The sequence below is a fragment of the Lycorma delicatula genome, chromosome 12, assembly GCF_047948215.1.
Source record: "Lycorma delicatula isolate Av1 chromosome 12, ASM4794821v1, whole genome shotgun sequence".
In the NCBI taxonomy this organism is placed as follows: Eukaryota; Metazoa; Arthropoda; class Insecta; order Hemiptera; family Fulgoridae; genus Lycorma; species Lycorma delicatula.
In genome coordinates, this window is record NC_134466.1 from 57769948 (window position 1) to 57788951 (window position 19004).

The window sequence follows — 19004 nt, forward strand, 5'->3', positions numbered from 1 at the left end:
TCATTCCCTGTAGATCACCCCCATTAAATGGGAGGATTACATGTGCAAAGATATTAATCATAAAGTAATTTTACATAAAATTAACCACATAAAAACTTACAACTAACATAAAGATGACTATTGATAAAAAGTTTAGAAAAGTTTGAGTGTGTAGTTTACACTATATAAAACATCATTTCCATGAATATACTTGTTTAACCAAAGCTTACTATTTAAAATATACAAACATTGAATAGAAAATTTGACTGTATATGTTTAATTAATGTTTTGTTATTTGCATGAATAGACCATCATAGGTTCTTGCAAATATAACTTGTTAACTTCTTTTTTCTTAAAATTTCTTCAACTTTTCTGATTTCACATTTTTTCTTCTTCAGTCCACTTCTTACCGCTGGGCTTTCTCTGTTCCACAGGTATGATTTGATTGTACAAGAATTCTAAATTCTTCTCTGTTTGTAAAACTTTCCTGAGTTAGATTGAATTTTTGTACTTCTATATTCATTTGTTTGTTGAGTTTTGTATTTCCAGATTTTATAAAAAAATTTGTTCATTATAGATTCATTTATTTAATTTTTTATTTATTTATAAATAAATTTTTTTTAGGAAGTATTAAAAACACAGATAGTATCTAGTCATCTAGCTGGAATGATGGCATCACAGGAGCTGAGAATTGTTGTAGGAGCATTACAGATGGCTGAAATATTAATGCAGAAATTGCCTAATGTGTTTGCCGTACATTTTACTAGAGAAGGTTTGTATTATCCACAATGAGTTCTTAACATTACTATAAAGTTAAACTTACTAGACATTGGAATTGAACGTAATAAAAACAAGTTATAATTAGTTGCTGTATATCTGTGTATGTGACACACACCATTTTCTAATTTCTGAAAATAGAGATTTTTAGAATTTGGTCATTTGTACTTTTTTACAAATTATAGCTAAGGTGATGTTAAATACACCTACAAATTTCCTGTGAAATTTTTATTTAATATAGGAGGTTGTCTAAAAAGTATTGAGCCTTTGGAGGCCAAAATTTGAAAATAACATTATAAGATCACATATGCACATTTTTTTTTATCACCTGCTATTTTTCCAGCAACACCATAATCCTGACGTTATAGAACTTGTGTGGTTTCTGGTTAAAAAATTGTGACACATGGTTTTCACAGGCTTCACCATTCAGGGAGTTTTACAGAGCCTGAAACAAATGATAGTCTAATAGTGCCAGGTCTGTGTTACAAGGTGTATGCATTGAAACCTCCCAGTCAAGTTCTCTCAATTTCTGATGGGTTATTAAATATGTATGTCGTCCAGCATTGTCAGCATGGTATTCAAAACCTTTTCTGTTGACCAGTTCGACCCATTTCCTTTGAATTGCTAGGTGTGGTCGTGCTAATTGTCTATAGTACAGGTCTGAGTAAATCGTTCGGCATGGCGGCAGCAGCTTGTGATAGGCAGTGTCCTTCCAAACACCAGAGCATAACCTTCCTGAGTGTCAGTGTGGGCTTTGCCACAGACTGTGGAGCTTCAACCATAATCTTTTTCGTACATTATTGTCATAGGTTATGCATTTTTCATCACTTATAATCAGCTATTTCAGAAATGGCCCAATTTCATTACATTTCACTAGAGATTCACAGATAGAAATTTGATAGAGTATATTTTTCTGACTCAGATCATGTGGCACTCGAACATCAAGCTTCTTTTTTATCCACCTTTCTCCAAACGGTTTAAAACTGTTTAGTGATGGATGTTTTGGTCATTGGCGATGTTATGACTGCTTACATTCTGGTCTTCCTCGATTTTTGCCATATTCTGGCAAAGCAGAATATGCTTAGGCACTAAAGGCCAGAATTCCATCTGCAAAAGGCTAAGTACTTTTTAGACTATCTTTTATTATATGATCTCATTTCTGATTAAATATTTTTAAAGGCAAGTTTGTGGTCATCTATTTTATTCAGTATGGCTCCTCTGGATATTATTTTTTGTCATTTCTAATTTTGTTCATATATCATATCCAAATACTATGTTTTATCTGCCATAAGGTAAACTTTTCAAATAAATATTTATCAATTCTTATCGTATGTTTTATCTATATTCAACAAATTAGTAAAAATTGTGACTTGCACTGATGGTCAATACTACTGATTAGTCACTCAGTTACACTTAACCTATGTAGAAGCACCTTCTTGTCTGTCTGCCTTACTCGGCCAAAATTGCACTAGTCTGACATGAAGCATTCATAGCACTAATCTGCATCAGTTGAATTCTAAGAAAATTTGTGAAAATATGCAACATTTTTGATTTACCAGATGGCACTAAAGTTCTACCCATTGATGGTGTTAATGTATAATTTACATCGACTAACAAAATGTCTTCCCTCTTCTTTTACACATTAATGTATGTACTAGATACTATGCACATTGAGGCAATGGTTTTATGAAGTCTACAATTTGTAGTTCTTGTTTCTTCAGAAGCTAAGTAATTAGATACTCTCTATTATATTCTTTAGATACTCTTATTGTTAGTTTTTCGAATGAAATATGCTTTATTTTTTACAGTATCCATTTTTATCAAACTGTTAAGTCATTTCACCAAAGACTTAATTAAATGTACTCATTACTTACAGTAGCATAGTTTGTGTCATGTTGAAAGTATAAAGTTTTAAAATCAAAGTTAATTTATAGATAGTTATGAGACTGCACAGAAACCAGTATTTTTTTTTTTTACTACCTAACACTAAGGAGAGATAGTTCTCTTATGACCCTATACCAACATGTTGTAGCTTCCTTGGGTAGTTATTTTACCCCAGATTGTCATACAAAGTTGGTCTAATTGAATTTTTGAGACAAATATTATTGTGCTTTTTTATCTGACAATGAAAAGGTTTTTTTTTCATTACTCAAAAACAATAAATATATTCACAAATAGATCACCTGGTTCATTTCATTAACTCAATTCCAAAAACTCCATTTCTCAGAATCTTTTATAAAATCGTTCAATACTTGTGATTTGTACATTGGAAATTTTCTTTGTGTAAAATTCTTTGTTCAGTCAATAGAAGTCTACTTGGCAATTTTCTTGAACACTAATTCACTGCCTGTAAAACTTAACAATGTCTTTTTCTCTTTTACTGCATCTTTAGACCTACCTGTTCTTGTGCAGCTCACAATAGAACTGTGTTGTTCTTCATTAAATTTTAATTATTGAATGCCTTTTGAGTCAGAAGAATTTAGTGAAAACCTCTATTCTTTTGTTAACATTGTACAATGAATAACATATTGTTTCGTAAACACAAATAACAGTGTAAATTCAGTTTCAGATTGTTACAATTTGTTTTAATTGGTTATAACACATCCTAGTGATGAATTTAAGAAATTAAAATGCAAAATCAGATAAACCACACTGGTACAAACCAATAATAATAGTTTAAAAAGCAGTTCTTGCAGTGGTTAGTATTCAGAATATTTCAATGGGAGTGCCTTCGGGGCCATGCAACATAATAAAAATTCTATAGCAGCCCAGTTTCTATTTTAAAGCATGTTTGAACTAGCTAATAGCGTAGTAGCTCTTTTTTATTTGAAAATGTTTATAAGCAATATTTAGTTTTTGTTGGGAAATCTTTGTTAAGTATTTTTTATGAGGTAGCACTAAATTGAATTTCAGAAGTAAGATATATTTCACATTCAGAAATTTAATTTCGGTTACTTGTAGTTATATATCAAAATAAAGCTTACATATTTTTTAACGCAATAGGTTTATAGATTTGCCCTCCCTTATATATATATATATGAATGTATTTATTCATGTTTGTCTTGTTTTTATCATCTTAATTTCCATTTGATAAGATAAAAATATTTTTTACTGAAAAATGTTCCTTCATGTTTCTAAATTGGTAGATTGTAGAGGATGGCATTGATGTTGAAGGAGTCTTGATTCTTCACAGTAATACTGTAGGTAGTAATACTGTAATCTCCTTAAGAATACGTCTTTAAGCAATGTAATATCTGCCCTCCATTTCATAAATTGTAACTTTTTTTATGAGAAAGTATTCTCGCCAAAGAGTTTGATAGATTCCTTTTTCATTAATTTCTGTTACTGTCTTTAGTTTTACATTCAGAAATCAAATAACTTCATAATCTACATTAAGTTAGTCTCCGTGAACTACTAGATGGGTGGGTTGCTTTATGTCTCTGTGTTAATGCTAACATGTTTGATTCAGATTTTATGAGTAAGAAGTCATGACTGTGGACTCCTTGGTTACTAGTTTGGCTTACTGGGAATTCCAGGAATAAACTTTCTAAGTGTCAGCATCTTGATTGGAGATTTGCTACACTAAAGAAGTGACCACTGTACCTGCTGATAGAAGATGGCAGGCTATCTAAGGAAGAAAAAAAGTGAGGAAAAGGAGAATAAATTCTTTTAGCGATTCAAAGTACTTTACCATATTATCCAAGATCTGGCATCTCTTACTTTTAGAACTGCACTCATTTTGTTTCTACTTATTATATGTTGGTTTTTATATTATTTACAGGTGTCATGCATCAAGTTAAACAGCTGGCTGATCCTGCAGTACCATTAAGCGCATCACCTCCTAAAGTACCACCAAATAATGAAACTGTGTTAACAAATTGTATGCCTGGTCCATCTGGTTGCAGCACACCCGTGGGAGGGGCTTCATCAAATGGCAGTTTACATAAAAGCAGCTTTTTTGAAGTCGATGACCACTTCTCTCCAGTCTGTAAGTAATGTTCAGTTTTCTCATGTCTCTCATCTTTTTTTTATCTGTTTGTTTTTAATGGCCTTGCACTGGACTATAATCCCAATTAGTATTTTTAGATCTTACTTTTTTTTAATTATGGTTGTTAATTGAATTCTGATGACAAAAATATACACATGATAGTGGAATTAAAAAGCAGTTATAAATAACTATTGGTAATGGTGGTAAACTATGGTAATTTGATCTAACTGTTTATGTATATGCTTATCCTTTTGTACATTGAGACTGACAGTCGCTCCTGTTTATATCTACCTTTTTTTTTTTTTTTTTTTTAATAATTTCACGTCACTAGTTAATTTAGACGAAAAGTATTGCTATTTATTGACATTATGAGTATTGCATTATCGTATTTCTGACATTTTGAGTCCACGAATTAAATAATACTGAAATCATAGTTGTAAAATTTAAATCTTTTTCATTAATTTACAGTTTTGTGTTTATCGAATATGAAATGCACCCTTTAGTTGAATTCGTAGAATTCAATTTAATCTTACAAATTAATTTCATTAACTTTCTCTTCATTTTACCATCAAACTTATTAGATTTATTTTAACCATCGTACATCAGATATCTTAGCATTTTATTATTTATCACTTTAACCTATTCATTAACTTTGAACCATTGGATCATCCTGAAAATTTCAAGCCAGAACCACAAAACTTACTGGTACATCTGTCCTTCTATATTTGAAGTTTTCTCCTTGACTAATGTCGATTCAAACCTGGGACTAGATAAAAGGCTGAAAGGCTACCTACCGTTCTGCTACAGATTTGCTTTATTGTTTGTATCATTGTCACAATATAAATTCAAATATAATGAAACTTCCCTAACGGACGCTTCACAGTAATTGACTCCTCTTAATACCAGACACTTCCCTGGATGTTTTATAGTTGTATTGATGGATAAAGTACTTCTCAGTAACTGACCTAAATAACAAATGTGGACAATGAATTTACCTATAAAAACTATTCAATCGGTTCTGAAAAACGATAGCAGGAATTAAAATATAATTTTCCTTTTTTTATTTTATACTCTGTATGACTAATCTGTTTATCAGTTGTAGATTGCATCACTTCCCACCTAGACATTGATGTTATGATTTCAATCAATTCATCATCAAATGCTGTGCAAGTGTATACTGTACATTGAACACGTATAAAATTTTTTATGTATAGTGATGTATTTTTTTTTCTTGTGGACATTTTCTATATGTACATTCACTGTACGTTCAGTTTTGTCTACTTTATAAAAATCATTATAACCATCATTACTGCAACTTGAAATATTTCTAAATCGTAATTGCTTGATATTAGAAGAAAAAGAAAAACTTAGTGTACATGATATGGCAAAATGTTTTGATGTCTGGAAAACTCAGATAAATGATATCTTATACAGTACACTTTATATCCTAAAGTCATGAACTGAAAATGACAATCAGTTAAGAAAATGTGCATTTCCTAAAATTTCAGGCCTAGCAGCTGATTATTTGTTTTATGAGTGGTTTTGCAGGACTTATGCTGATAACATTCTGGTCTCTGGAACTTTGATATATGAGAAAGTGGTAGAAATTGCTAAAGAACTCTGTTACAATGAGTTTAAAGCAACAGGGGGTTGGTTAAATAAATGATGAATTTTCATAGGGTCATTCCATGTCAAATCAACAAGCCTCTTAACTTTACCTTCACCAATTACAACAAAATTCACAGGATTGATCGACCCATATCTATAAAGTGATGTAAAAAAAAATTTTTTTTTTAGATTTTTCAGTCGCTCAGTTTTTTGTGTAGGACCCTGTAAAAAAGTGAAAAATTGCAAAAACAAACTATCTCCATCTAATTTAAAAAAAAAAATAATTTTCTCAGTTCCTATAAGTGCTAGAGAGCTCAATTTTGGTGTCATTTTAAAGCTCTTGGAATGGGCTTTCATATGATTTATCACTTGGCAAGATTTTCTGACAGTAATAGTTTATTTGACATTGAATATATCCAAAAGTGTATTTTTTAAAAATTTGAAAAACGTTTTTTTGCTTCCTAATGTGTTATACATGTGGTAAATATTTTATAATGGGATTGCAATGTGATTATGGTGAAATAAAATAATGAACTTGTGCATACTCACCACTTAACTGCAATTTGTATAGCTTCCAAAGATATTTACAGAAGAATTACACAGTGTACCCTTCTTTTTACAACTTCTGGTTAACATTGCCCACTTCTTGCTTTGAGAGGTTGTAAATTCTTCCTGTTGGATTTACCCTGGGATCTACTTTTGAAATAACATCACTCCTATGTACATTAAGAACATTGTAAGAACTTATGTAAAAACTTCATCTTCACTGTTTGATTTTCCTCATTTGAGTCTAGAACATACCCCAACCACCAGTATCCATCTACAGATAAAGAAGTCGACAACCATTTCTGTGAATTCCAGATCATCGTCAATATTTGTTGTGCTTGCTACTATTGAGTTGTTAGAAAATGAAAACACGTGATTCTTGTTCAGTGGAACAAAATTGTGAAGTTTCTGAGTATCTGGTATAGCTCTTGTTGTCATTGTCCTACTCTTCAAAGACTCCTTTTCTTTATCCTGTTCAATTGTACAGTAATGGAAATGTATAGACTAATGAGTCCATTTGTCCAGTCATACAACTGTCGTAGATTCATGACCTGGTCATTGTAGGTCATCTGAAGACTTGCGCTCTAGTTGCAAGTCTTTTAACAGTCCCTCTCATACCATCACATGCACTTTTGCTATGAGAGTGGCAAAAAAAGTCACTCCGTTGATCCAAAAGTTTGATTTATGGTATTAGAGGTTGAGAAAATTTAGTAGTAGTAGATCAGTCTTGGTTTTATGGTAAAATGAGACTCCATGAAACCAATTAAATATTTCTGTAAAAGGTGTACTGCTATTGTGTCATGTGTGAGACAGTCAGAAATTATGACAAGAGATGTATGCATCAATATTTTTGTTGTTGGATCTTGGAAATTTGAAGGGGTGAACTGTTGCCTGTGCATTGTTCCAGTGGAAACCTTTGGCTGTGTCCTGGAGAATGAATGAATAGTTCTCAGTGAAGTCGCAGATTACAAGAAATTCATCTTCTTTCAGAGATTACTGTGGTGAGGTAACTGGACTGTTGACTACCAAGAAATGAGTGTTGAAGAAGTTACAGGAGTTTTTAAAAAAGTGTACTGATGAATTCTTCAGTAGGTTTGTCTAATGTCTCAAGAGATGTTCTTTTTTCAACTTGTATCCACTGTTTGCAGGTAATGTTTTCAATGCAGTTGAGCTCGAAAGCTTCCTTAATCCTCTTGACTTCTTCAAACCCAGGACAATTTTCCAATTTCTAAAATATCAAGCTTTAATTGGATTAGCACACATTACACACATCATATCTTTGGAAAACTTAATTGGTCTATCACCTTCTAACAGTTCTTTCATTCTACAATGCATAACCATAAATTTTGCGTTTTGGTGCGTTGTACATACACAAACACTGTGGGTTCCAGTTGCACCTGCAAGAACACGGTACTTTAGGCCTGAGTTCACAGAACTTTGGAAATTTTATTTTCACCAATGAATACCTCTGTTTAAGCAATACAAAAGCTTCATGGAGAATACACAGAATTAATTTTTTCTGAACATTATCTCATCTTCTATTTAAAGAGAAATAAAATCTTTTTTCTGGGCATCATTTGTCTTATTTCCCTCACTCTCATACAGATCAATTACTTTTTCTGCTGTTTCAAAATCTAAAGTTCTACCAGGTTTAGGATCAGGACATGACGTGACCCTTTTTTTTTAACCAGGCTTTTAGGAATCATAGTCAATATTTGCATCCTGTCGCTATTATCATCTGGGTATTAAATTTTTTCTTCAGTTGGTTGATAATTTCACGGTCAAATGAGAGAGGAATAGCACCTTGTTAAGAATCTGAATCTATGTTCAATATTTTGCTTTTGAACACTACTGCTGCTTTCTTAAGCTTTTCCTGAGCTTATTTTCTCTCACATAGTCGTGTTTTTCTGAATAGGTAATTCATTTAAAATAATGAAACTTTTGTTCAGAGCATTTACAGCTTCATTTATTTCTGGGGAACATAAAGGATCTAATAATTGTTGAAATTCTTCATCAGAAGTAAATTCTTCAGCAATATTTTTACCAGAGGCTTCTAACTGTTTGCAGCAAGTATCACAAATTTTGTAACCTTGTTTAAGAAAAGTAAATGTATGCATGAAGTTCTTGCTTTCACTTTTCAGATTCTTCTTACAGGAATTATGACTTCACTTTTCAAATAGATTGTAACAGTACATTTTACTTGAAGCTGTAGAAGTTGGTTCCATGCTGGTAAAACTGTATTCGATCCTACAAAAAAAAAAACTGAGCGACTGAAAGAACTGAAAAAAAAAAATTTGTTTGCATCACTTCATGTTTAGAGCCAAACCTGTAAATTTTATTTATATTCCTGGACATGAATCTGAAAATTACATTTATTTTCGTTGATTTGATGTGGAATGACCCCCCATATAGAAATGTTTGTGGTATGTAGATAAGAATTTGGTGTCTGAGTGGAAGGAAAAGTTAAATGAAATATGCGTGAGCTATAATGAAAGAAATATTTTAACTGTAATGAGACTGGTCTTTTTTTCTGGGCTTTATCCAGTGAACAAATTTATTAGAAAGAGGAAAAATGTGCAGGGGAAAAGTATCAAAAGAAAGACTGATTGATATCTTGGCTGTGAACCCTCAAGTAAATTTTAAAAACCACTAATAATCTGCAAAGCCATGATGTTTTCACAGTGTGAATATAAATTCATTGGAAATTGAATGGTATTCAAATAAAAAATCTTAGCTGACTTTGGTCATAATGGTGGACAGATTGTTAGGTTTGATCGTAGAATGAGAAGGCAAAATAGGAAAGTCAGATTATTCTTGGACAATACAAAATCCTACCCTAACATGTTAACTTACAAAATGTAAAATTGATCATTTTTCCCTCTTAACTATTATTGCAGTATATCAACCACTTCATGTAGATAATCATTCAGAACTTTAAAATTAAGTACAGAAAAAAGTATTATGATACTTATTGTCGACAGTGAAAGTTGACAGATGCCAATGACCTTTTTAGAAGCATTAGTGTGTTGGATGCAGTTTTATGGTTATAACCAGGTTACTACTACAACAGTGAGAAATTGTTTTGTAAAAGCCAGTACTAATCCACAAACTAACTTCAATTCTGAAATTGAAAATCTTAATTCTGAACCAAAGAAAATTCTATAGAATAGATTGAATTACAAGAACTTATTAAACCTTTTGGAAACTACAAAGAGAACCCGAACATTGACACTGTGCTCAACACAGGATGTATTGACTGAAATCTGTGATGTTGCTGCTGCCTCAGATTTGACTACTTCAAAAGAAATGACATTGACTCTGATGATGCATACGACAATGAACTCAAATTTACCATCACAAAAAAGGAAGCTAGAGAAGAGGTTAGAAAATAAAGCAATATTTCTTACAAAAAGGATTACCAGAAGGCATAACTGTAATATCAGAAGTGGAGTTCAGGTGCTTATTGAAAAAGATATGTACCAGGAATTAGCTCAAACTAAAATAGATAGCAATTTTAAACTATCTATGTATAAATTAATTGTACATATCTGTATTTGGTTTTTATTTTGATTTTTACATAATTTTCTGTACATGGGTTTTAATTAATGTTTTTATATTCGAGGTGCTATCCAAAACTTTGGGGAATTTTACCATAAAAATAAAATAGCTTACCATAACTTATAATTTCCACTGTCTCCTTCAAAGTAATCCCCTTAGGCATTGATACAATGATCCCGGCGGTTTTTCCATGATTCCATGCATTCCTGGAAGTCTGCAGGTGTAAGTGTTCAAAGCACGTTCTGCATTTCTTCTTGAATCTCCTCAATATGCTAACAAGACGGCCTTGAAAAAATTGAATTTTTTTTTCAGAAAGAGAAAAAAGTCGCACGGGGCAAATAGTCGCAATTGGGTGGGTGGAGAATCACTACTGTCTTTTTGGAAGTCAAGAAATTTTGAACAGCTAGCGATGTGTGCACGGGCGCATTGTCATGGTGCAGAACCCAGCTGTTGTTACCCCACAGATCTGAACGTTTGCGCCTAATGCTTTCACGTAATCGCTTCAAAACTTCACAATAGAACACATCCCATTGACAGTTTGACCAACAGGAACAAATTCCTTATGGATAATTCCTTGGATGTTGAAAAAACAATCATCATGGACTTCACATTGCTACAAACTTGACGTCCTTTTTTTGGCCGCTGTGAACTTCGTAACTTCCACTGTGATGACTGCTGCTTAGTTTCAGGATCATATCTGTACACACATGTGTCATCACCGGTTATGATGTTGGAGATGAAGTTAGGATCATCTCTTGCTGAATTTTTCAATTCACTACAGACAGCTACGCAATTTTGTTTCTGGTCCCTGTTCAACAGTCTCTACAAATTTTGCAGCAATGCGTCTCATGTTCAAATTGTTCGACAAGATGCATTGCACGGACCCATATGACACTTGTACGATTGCACAAACATCATGGATTGTTTGTCTACGATCTGCAACAATAGCCTCTCACACTTTTGCGATGTTTTCTGTTGTTGATGGTCTTCCTGAACGCTCATCGTCATTGATTGTTGTTTGTCCATCTTTGAATCGTTTGTACCACAAAAAAGTTTTACTTTTACTTATAGCATTGTCACCAAATGCTTCCACAAGCATGCGATGGGTTTCTGTACCAGTTTTTTTAAGCATGAAGCAAAATTTGATGCAGGTTCTTTGCTCTTTAAAATCTGCCATTTAGAACTTCACTAAGTAAAACACAACGTTACACAACCGCACGAAAGTCAACAATGCAGCCTCTCACCGTCACAGCTGTTGGAACACTGATTCACAAAGAGTACTGTTAGCCACATCTAGCGGCAGCAGGGTGTACCAGCAATGGTTCGCGCGTGAAATTCAAATTCCCCGAACTTTTGGGTAGCACCTCGTACTGTAACTTCTTTGTAGTTTATATTGTTGTAGCTTACATTATTTTTATTACATTATAGTATATTACATTAATAACTTTTATTTTACTGTCATTTTATAATTAGAATCTTTTTTTTTACATTATAATACTGTACTCAAATTTTCCTGAAAAGTAGATGCCTCTAAATAACGGACAAATTGTTGTTGTTCTCGAGTCATGTTCGATATTGAGAAGTTTTACTGTAATAAGGAATCTGTCAATTGTGACATGTTTCTCATTGCACTTCAAATATAAAGCAGAGCAAATGTTGAAATGTGGGAGGTAACTTTGGTTAAATAGGCATATTTTTACTTTTCAAGTAGTTTCAGAAATTCCGCTGTTAAAGGAAAGGTAAAATAAATATTTGTCTGTTTTTTTGTTGTTTTTTTCCAGTACCTAATAACAGATTTTCAGATTTTTTTCAGTTGCATCTCAAAACAACTGATTAGACATTTTTAAGTAAATTGTTGGAATTTAACTGTTCTTAAAATAAGATATTAATGTAATATAACAAGATGAAATCACATCTTTTTATTATGATTGCTTTATAGTTTTTTCTTTTTCCTAATTATTTATGTCAGTTTGAATATTTTATTTATATAATCAATACGTATGATATAAAATATATTTTTAGTACTGCAGTTCATAATTTGAACCAATTCTGGAATTCATGATCATCCAAAAAATTGTAATTTTCAAATAATATAGATCATAAGTGTGAAGATACAAGTATTAAATTAAAGTTTTAAATTTTATACATTTGCCTAAGATGAGCCACTTCTAAACAGTAAATTTCTGCATTATTATTAAAATTTGAAATAAATATGAGAAATTCTAATTTTTATATTGTCAGATTTTACAACAAATATTTTTATGTTGTAATCTTTAAAACACGGGTGGTTTCATTTCCACTGATTTGCCATTGCAGTGATTACATAGTTGTTTGTTTTTAATTCATTATTATAGTACCAATCATTTATATCTGAAATTATACCAACCAGATACATGCATGATCTAATTATAGTCTTTTAAGACATAAACTTGTGTGTAAAAGTCAATTTTTTTTTGCATTAGAAAATCTTGAATCTTTCATTTTTACCATATAGTTAATACCATTTTGTACCCATAAAACTGAATATAAATTGAAATTCTATCTGGCTGGAATGGGTACATTTACTGTCCTTCACATCATGATTTTATGTTGCTTCTTCAACTTGTGTTTCAACCTTGAAACACAAAACTCCTTATCCATTTTAAAGATATATTTCTAGTGAAATTTTGAAAAAGTGTTCATTGAATTTCAAACCTAGCATCTAGTTGAATTTATAGATTTTGTTCATCGTTCTGTGCATAATCTGCTTCTACCTTTTAAAGGCAAATAAAAAGGAAGGCCCAGCTTTTTTATTGAATTTTATCCAATGCAAGATATTAATTTTAGAGAATTTATTTGAATTTATTTCCACCTACTTTGAGCTAGAAAAAAAAATCTGTCCTTAATAATAGAAGCTTGTTATATGAAGGAAATATCTATGCCAAGTTTGAAGTTTCCAGCTAGTTTAAGACATCAGTAAGATTTTATTACAGTAAAAATAATTCTTTCCTTTTATATTGATGTAAGATGCTTTCAGCCTAGTTTTTTTGATTGTATTTGTTTGTTTTTGGAACAGCTGGTGGAACAACTGGTAGTCGAAGTGGTGGTAATATATCAGAAGGAGCTGCACCGGCAGGAACTGGATCAGCATCTGTTCCATCAATTGGTAATATGTTGTCAAGTGGTGGTTCAGTGTCTCCTGGTGGTAATGGCAGTGGTCATGGAAGCAGTAACACAACAACACACTTAAGAAGATTATCACATCAGCAGGATATTTTACAGAATAATGTAGATGATGCTAGAACCCAGTCTTCTAACAGTCCTCAATTGTGAGTTAATTTTATTATAATTTTTATTCTTTTATCAAAAATTTAAAAGAAAGAGAATTAATTTTTTACACGAAAAAACCTTCAAAACATTGGCATGTTAAGGTCTGTTTGTTTTTTTTATGTTTATTTATACTTTTTCATTTTTAACTAAAATTTGGATAGCCTTGCAACAAATGAAAAAAAAAACTGCTCGCAAGAAACAAATGTGAGAAGCCTATGTCTATATTAAAATAAAATAATAGATGTTAAGAGTCTGCTGTCAGACGTGTGTTGTAAGGTTTCTGAAATATGAGATTATTTATTTGTTTTTCTAGCTAAGAAAACTTAATTTCCTGTAATGAGTTCCAGACAGACCTAAAGAGTATATTGTTAATTTTTATAATTATATGAAAAGAAATAACTGAAAATGAGAAAAATTATTTTAGTGTAATTATACATGATTAAAAATAGGGGAGTTTTACACACTACATTAGTTGTAGTTTATTCCATTATGTTTGCACCTCAATCCAAAAAAAAAGATATACCAGAGTAGAGTAACATCAGACTGGTTAATCATTGTATTAAATCGCAGTTGTTTTATTAATAACATGACTGCTTTAAACTAGCTCAAGAATTTTTGTTTTTGGCTACAACTGTTGTTTGCATTACCATCTTCCAAACATTTGGATGAAGTAAATAAAATAATTTAAAGCTAATTTATTTATTTTTGTATATTGTGGCTGTTGAATTTTTATGATGCACGTGGCCTGTTAGTAACAGTAGGTGTTGAAGAATTTAGGTGTTTTGTTAAAATTATGTGAGTGAATGGGATACACTTCTGTAATTTGCCAACATTTGAGTAATTAACAATTTGACTGCCAATTACATCATATTTATTGTACATTAATGTTTTTGGATAGGCCAAGTGCATCATAATTGCAGGTTAGAGTACGCTATTATTTTGTATTAGTTATTTTGCACTTAAAATATTTTTATATTTAACATTTGCACAAAATTCATACTAATTTTAACTATAAATAACATGTAACTTCAAAGAAAAGTATAGCAATAATGACTTTTACTGACATAAATATAGATCAGTAGCAGAGATAGATCTGTGAACTCCAAGTTCTCATCCAGTGCCAGACAATCTCTCAAGTGATATCTAATTAAAAATAAAGCTTTGCTTAAAACTTTTTTTCAATTATTATTAATCACTGATGATAAAAAAAAAACAAAGTTTTGATATAATAAACTAATTGATTAGCTGTTTATCGGGAATCTCCTCTCAAATTCTGATATACATATTTTTTAAATCAATATGTTATTGTAACCTTCATTTTGTAGGTTGTGGTATCATGTGTAGATTTTTTGTACTTACTATTTCTGTTAAACTGTAGTATACTTCATTAATTTGTTAAACGATTCAATTTCATTAAACAACAAAAGCAACTAGCAGATTAATATCTGCTGGAAGATATAAATCGTCATTGTAAATTTTTAAATCAGTGCTGTTTAGTTCAATTTCTATAGAATATGATACATTATTTGAGCTTCGTGAAGATCACAAATTAGTCAATCTATTTTGGTTGAAATATAAGCATCTCTTGTGACGCTCTGCTCTACAACTTTCAGTGATCTGTTTTGCTACTATTTTAAAGTAGTTTGGGCTTTATGAACATTTATGTTGTCAAACATTTCATGCATTAAAATAGAAAAGACGAATGTACTTTACTAGTACACAGTTTCTTGTAACTCATTTACATAAGTTATGTTAGAAAGATCAACATCAGTTTTTTTTATTATAGTGTGTCAAAATGTTCAGCGTTTGATTGAATGATGATGTGATAGCCCTATAAACCACATTTCACTAAGATGTGTTCTGATAACCCTTTGTAAATGTTTTTTAGTTTACTATATGTTATAAGTTTGCTACTTGTCTACACTTTAAACTTCTTTATATTGTAGTGTGGAAAAAAATTCTTCCTTATACAGTTATACATTTAATTTACGTACAACATTATTTATATTGTTTCTTAAATGTTAAGAAAAGTTACTTTCATTAGTTGATATTATAATATTTAGGTGTTTAATTTTCCTTTTAACCATTTTGATGTATGTTAGCCAAATATAACTTTATAAAATTCTTTCCTTGTGATTAAACTAACAAATTTTGTTAAGTCCCTTGAAATCTCATAATATTAGATGTTTAATGCATTTTAATTTATATTTTGTAATTAGGAGGTTGAGTGATGTTTTAAAAAGGAAAAGAACACAAGAAAAAAAGAGAACCTCTTCCAGAATGTCTTCTAGTGGTAAAAGGACTACGCGACAGGATTCAGATTCACTTAGTCCGATGCACGAATTATTTTCTAAAGGTGATTGGTTTTTAAAAAATGTATTATCCTGATTCATTCTTTTTATTATTTTTTAGAACAAGAACTATTGTAGAAATTTAACCATTACAAAATAAAGTGTTGAATATTTCTGGTAGGTCTTTTTGAAATGGTCTGACCCATCCTAAGGTAATGAAATAATTGAGATCCAGCTGTAAAAGAACAGTGCTGCAATAGTCTTTATCTAGTCAAAAGTAACTATTTTTATTTTAATTTAATCTGGGTACTGAAGATTATGATATAGAGATATAACTGTGATTAATGATGCTGCTCAGTAATGTTACCTTTGATTTATGTTATTACATGACAATCTTTGTGTGCTAATAACTATCACCTAAAGAGAAGTTGAGGTCCAAATTAGGAAAAAAATTTTTGTAAAATTTTTACAAATTTTGTTTTACTTAATTTTATACCTTCAAATATTTTATTAAAATGTATTTCCACTGGGTAAATTCAGTACGTTGTTTTTCCCAGAGGGGATGAAGCAGAGTACGAAATTTAAAAAACAAAATGTATATTGTAATTTTTATCTCCAAGGTATATTAAAGAATAAATAAATAAATAAATAAACCACTTACTATGCTTGTAGGCAAGACACTAGTTATAAAAATGTTAAGCATCTTTACTTTATTTTTTGCCCTTAAAAATGTTTTGCAAAAATTCATAGTGAGCATGCAAATAAAATAAAGTTTAACTAACTAGATAGAAAGCCTCTGTTTGAAACATTAAAAAATCATTTTTTGTGCTAAAGTATTTAAATCTTATTCCCTTCAATGCATTAAAGTATTTAGTTTAGAAACTTAAGTTATTCCTACAAATTTCATTAACTTGATGAAAATTTTATCTTATAGAAGGTATTGTTTTACACAACAAATGGGTCAAGATCTAACTTCTTGACATCTCTCAATTACTCTTCAACAATCATTTTTTTGAATAAATCGATATCCCTAAAAAAAAAGTTAAATTAACTTTATTAACAATATAAAATTTTGGCCAATATTCGACACTTCATTGGTCAATTCTAAAATACCATTTTTCAATATGTAACAACTACTTGGATTGACTATTGTTATTATTTATATACACTCAAGTGTCAAACGGTAATTAAATATGTAATATTTTAAAGAATATATTAAAAAAATAGGTAAAACCTAGTCTACATTTATATTTATCTATGTATAGTTTTATTCTAGTTGATGAATATTTTTAACATATGGTAGTAACATTCAGTCACATAGTAAATCGTACCTGTATTTTTTTGGGGTATGTATCTGGAGAAAACTACACATATTGTATGCAGCATAAGCAAGATTATATACAGTAGCGAACAAAGTAATCTGAACAAAGGGAATTTTTGTTCTGCTGTAGGGAATTTTCATTCTGTAGTAGATGGCTTGCTGTTTGGTGTTTCAGATTATGTTGTTAGTTCACATACAAACAGAATTACTGGTTTTTGTGCTTTTGTAATTCATTGTCAATTAGTTTTTTGTGACCTTGCGAGTTTGTCATAAGTTTGTTATTTGTTTCTAGATACAATGGATATAACCCCACGAAGACGGTCAAAAATTGTTGCTCTTACCGGCCCGATTTCATTTATTAAACGTGTAATCATAAGAATTGTATTATTTCTGTAAACATAATATGTATTACATATAAATGAAATTGGGCCGATAAGAGTTTTGCAATAAATTTTTCTATTTTTTCTTATTATACGGGACGCTTAAACATTGCTTATGTGTTATTTTATATCTATTATCTATTACATTAAACATGTATTTTTTTTAAACAAAATTCTAAATTAATAACAGTATTTGATAATAAAAATGTAGTGGTCTTACCTTTTTTGATATCAGTATCATTTTAATAAAAAGTTTTATTTATATTACAAAAATGTTAGTTTTTTGAGCGGAAGAAATGATGTCTGTGAAACTTATACGGTTTACAATTTCATTGTAATTTATTAGGATATCGCTGCGTTTTGTTAGATTATTTTATTTCTTTATGAATTACTGATTTTTATCGTATGGATTTATTATTAAAATTTATTGCCTTTCTTTCTAGAAACAATTTAATATCAAAACTAGCTGTAGTATATTTTCTTTTAAATTTTATTACTATAAGTACATCAAGTTTTTGTGCAAGATCATTTGTAAATTCAAAGGCGCTGTTAAGTACTGTTACATTTCTTTCTTTTTCCTGTTTAGCCTCTGGTAATTACCATTTAGATAATACTTAAGAGGATGATATGTACGAGTGTAAATGAAGTGTAGTCTTCATTTACAGTTCGACCATTTCTGAGATGTGTTGTTAATTGAAACCCAATCACTAAAGAACACCGGTATTCGCAATCTAGTATTCAAATCCGTGTAAAAATAACTGACTTTACTAGGACTTGAACACTGGAACTCTCAACTTCCAAATCAGCTGATTTGGAAGACGCGTTCACCACTAGACCAACCCGGTGGGTCAAGTACTGCTACCTAGCGGTGCAATTCATAAACCCACCTTTTTGAGGAAAACATGACATATTCAAGTCCTGCAGTTCATCAAATGGAAGAAGAAAAAAATTTTCTAAAAAAATCAAGGTATTTTTTGAAAGTACTTTTTATTACAAATCTAATTGAACTGAAATATAATATTTTTATGCTTAGTTTGTAATTTTTCCCTTTTTCATTTCACATTTAGAATAGATCATGTTTTAGAACTGTAAACGTAGTTTGTTGACTTCACTGTGCCGTCCAGTTCGGCGGACTCTTACCAGCAAAGTTCTAATGAACTTCTTCATTAAACATTTTTCTTTTAAAAATAAAATTTTCTGAAGATACTGTGTTTGGATTAATAATTTGTTCACCACTATATATTTAT

General features: G+C 30.7%; 1 protein-coding gene across 7 annotated transcripts in view; it reads left to right on the forward strand.

Annotated features, from left to right (window-relative positions):
- ctrip (E3 ubiquitin-protein ligase ctrip) overlaps positions 1-19004 on the forward strand; it is a 164109-nt gene that overhangs the window by 102094 nt on the left and 43011 nt on the right. For all 7 annotated transcript variants that reach the window (XM_075380498.1, XM_075380496.1, XM_075380493.1 and 4 more), the window contains 4 exons: positions 604-751; positions 4538-4744; positions 13512-13764; positions 15985-16121. In XM_075380498.1, the coding sequence (XP_075236613.1) occupies positions 604-751; positions 4538-4744; positions 13512-13764; positions 15985-16121 (745 nt within the window). The remainder of the gene's footprint in view (positions 1-603; positions 752-4537; positions 4745-13511; positions 13765-15984; positions 16122-19004) is intronic.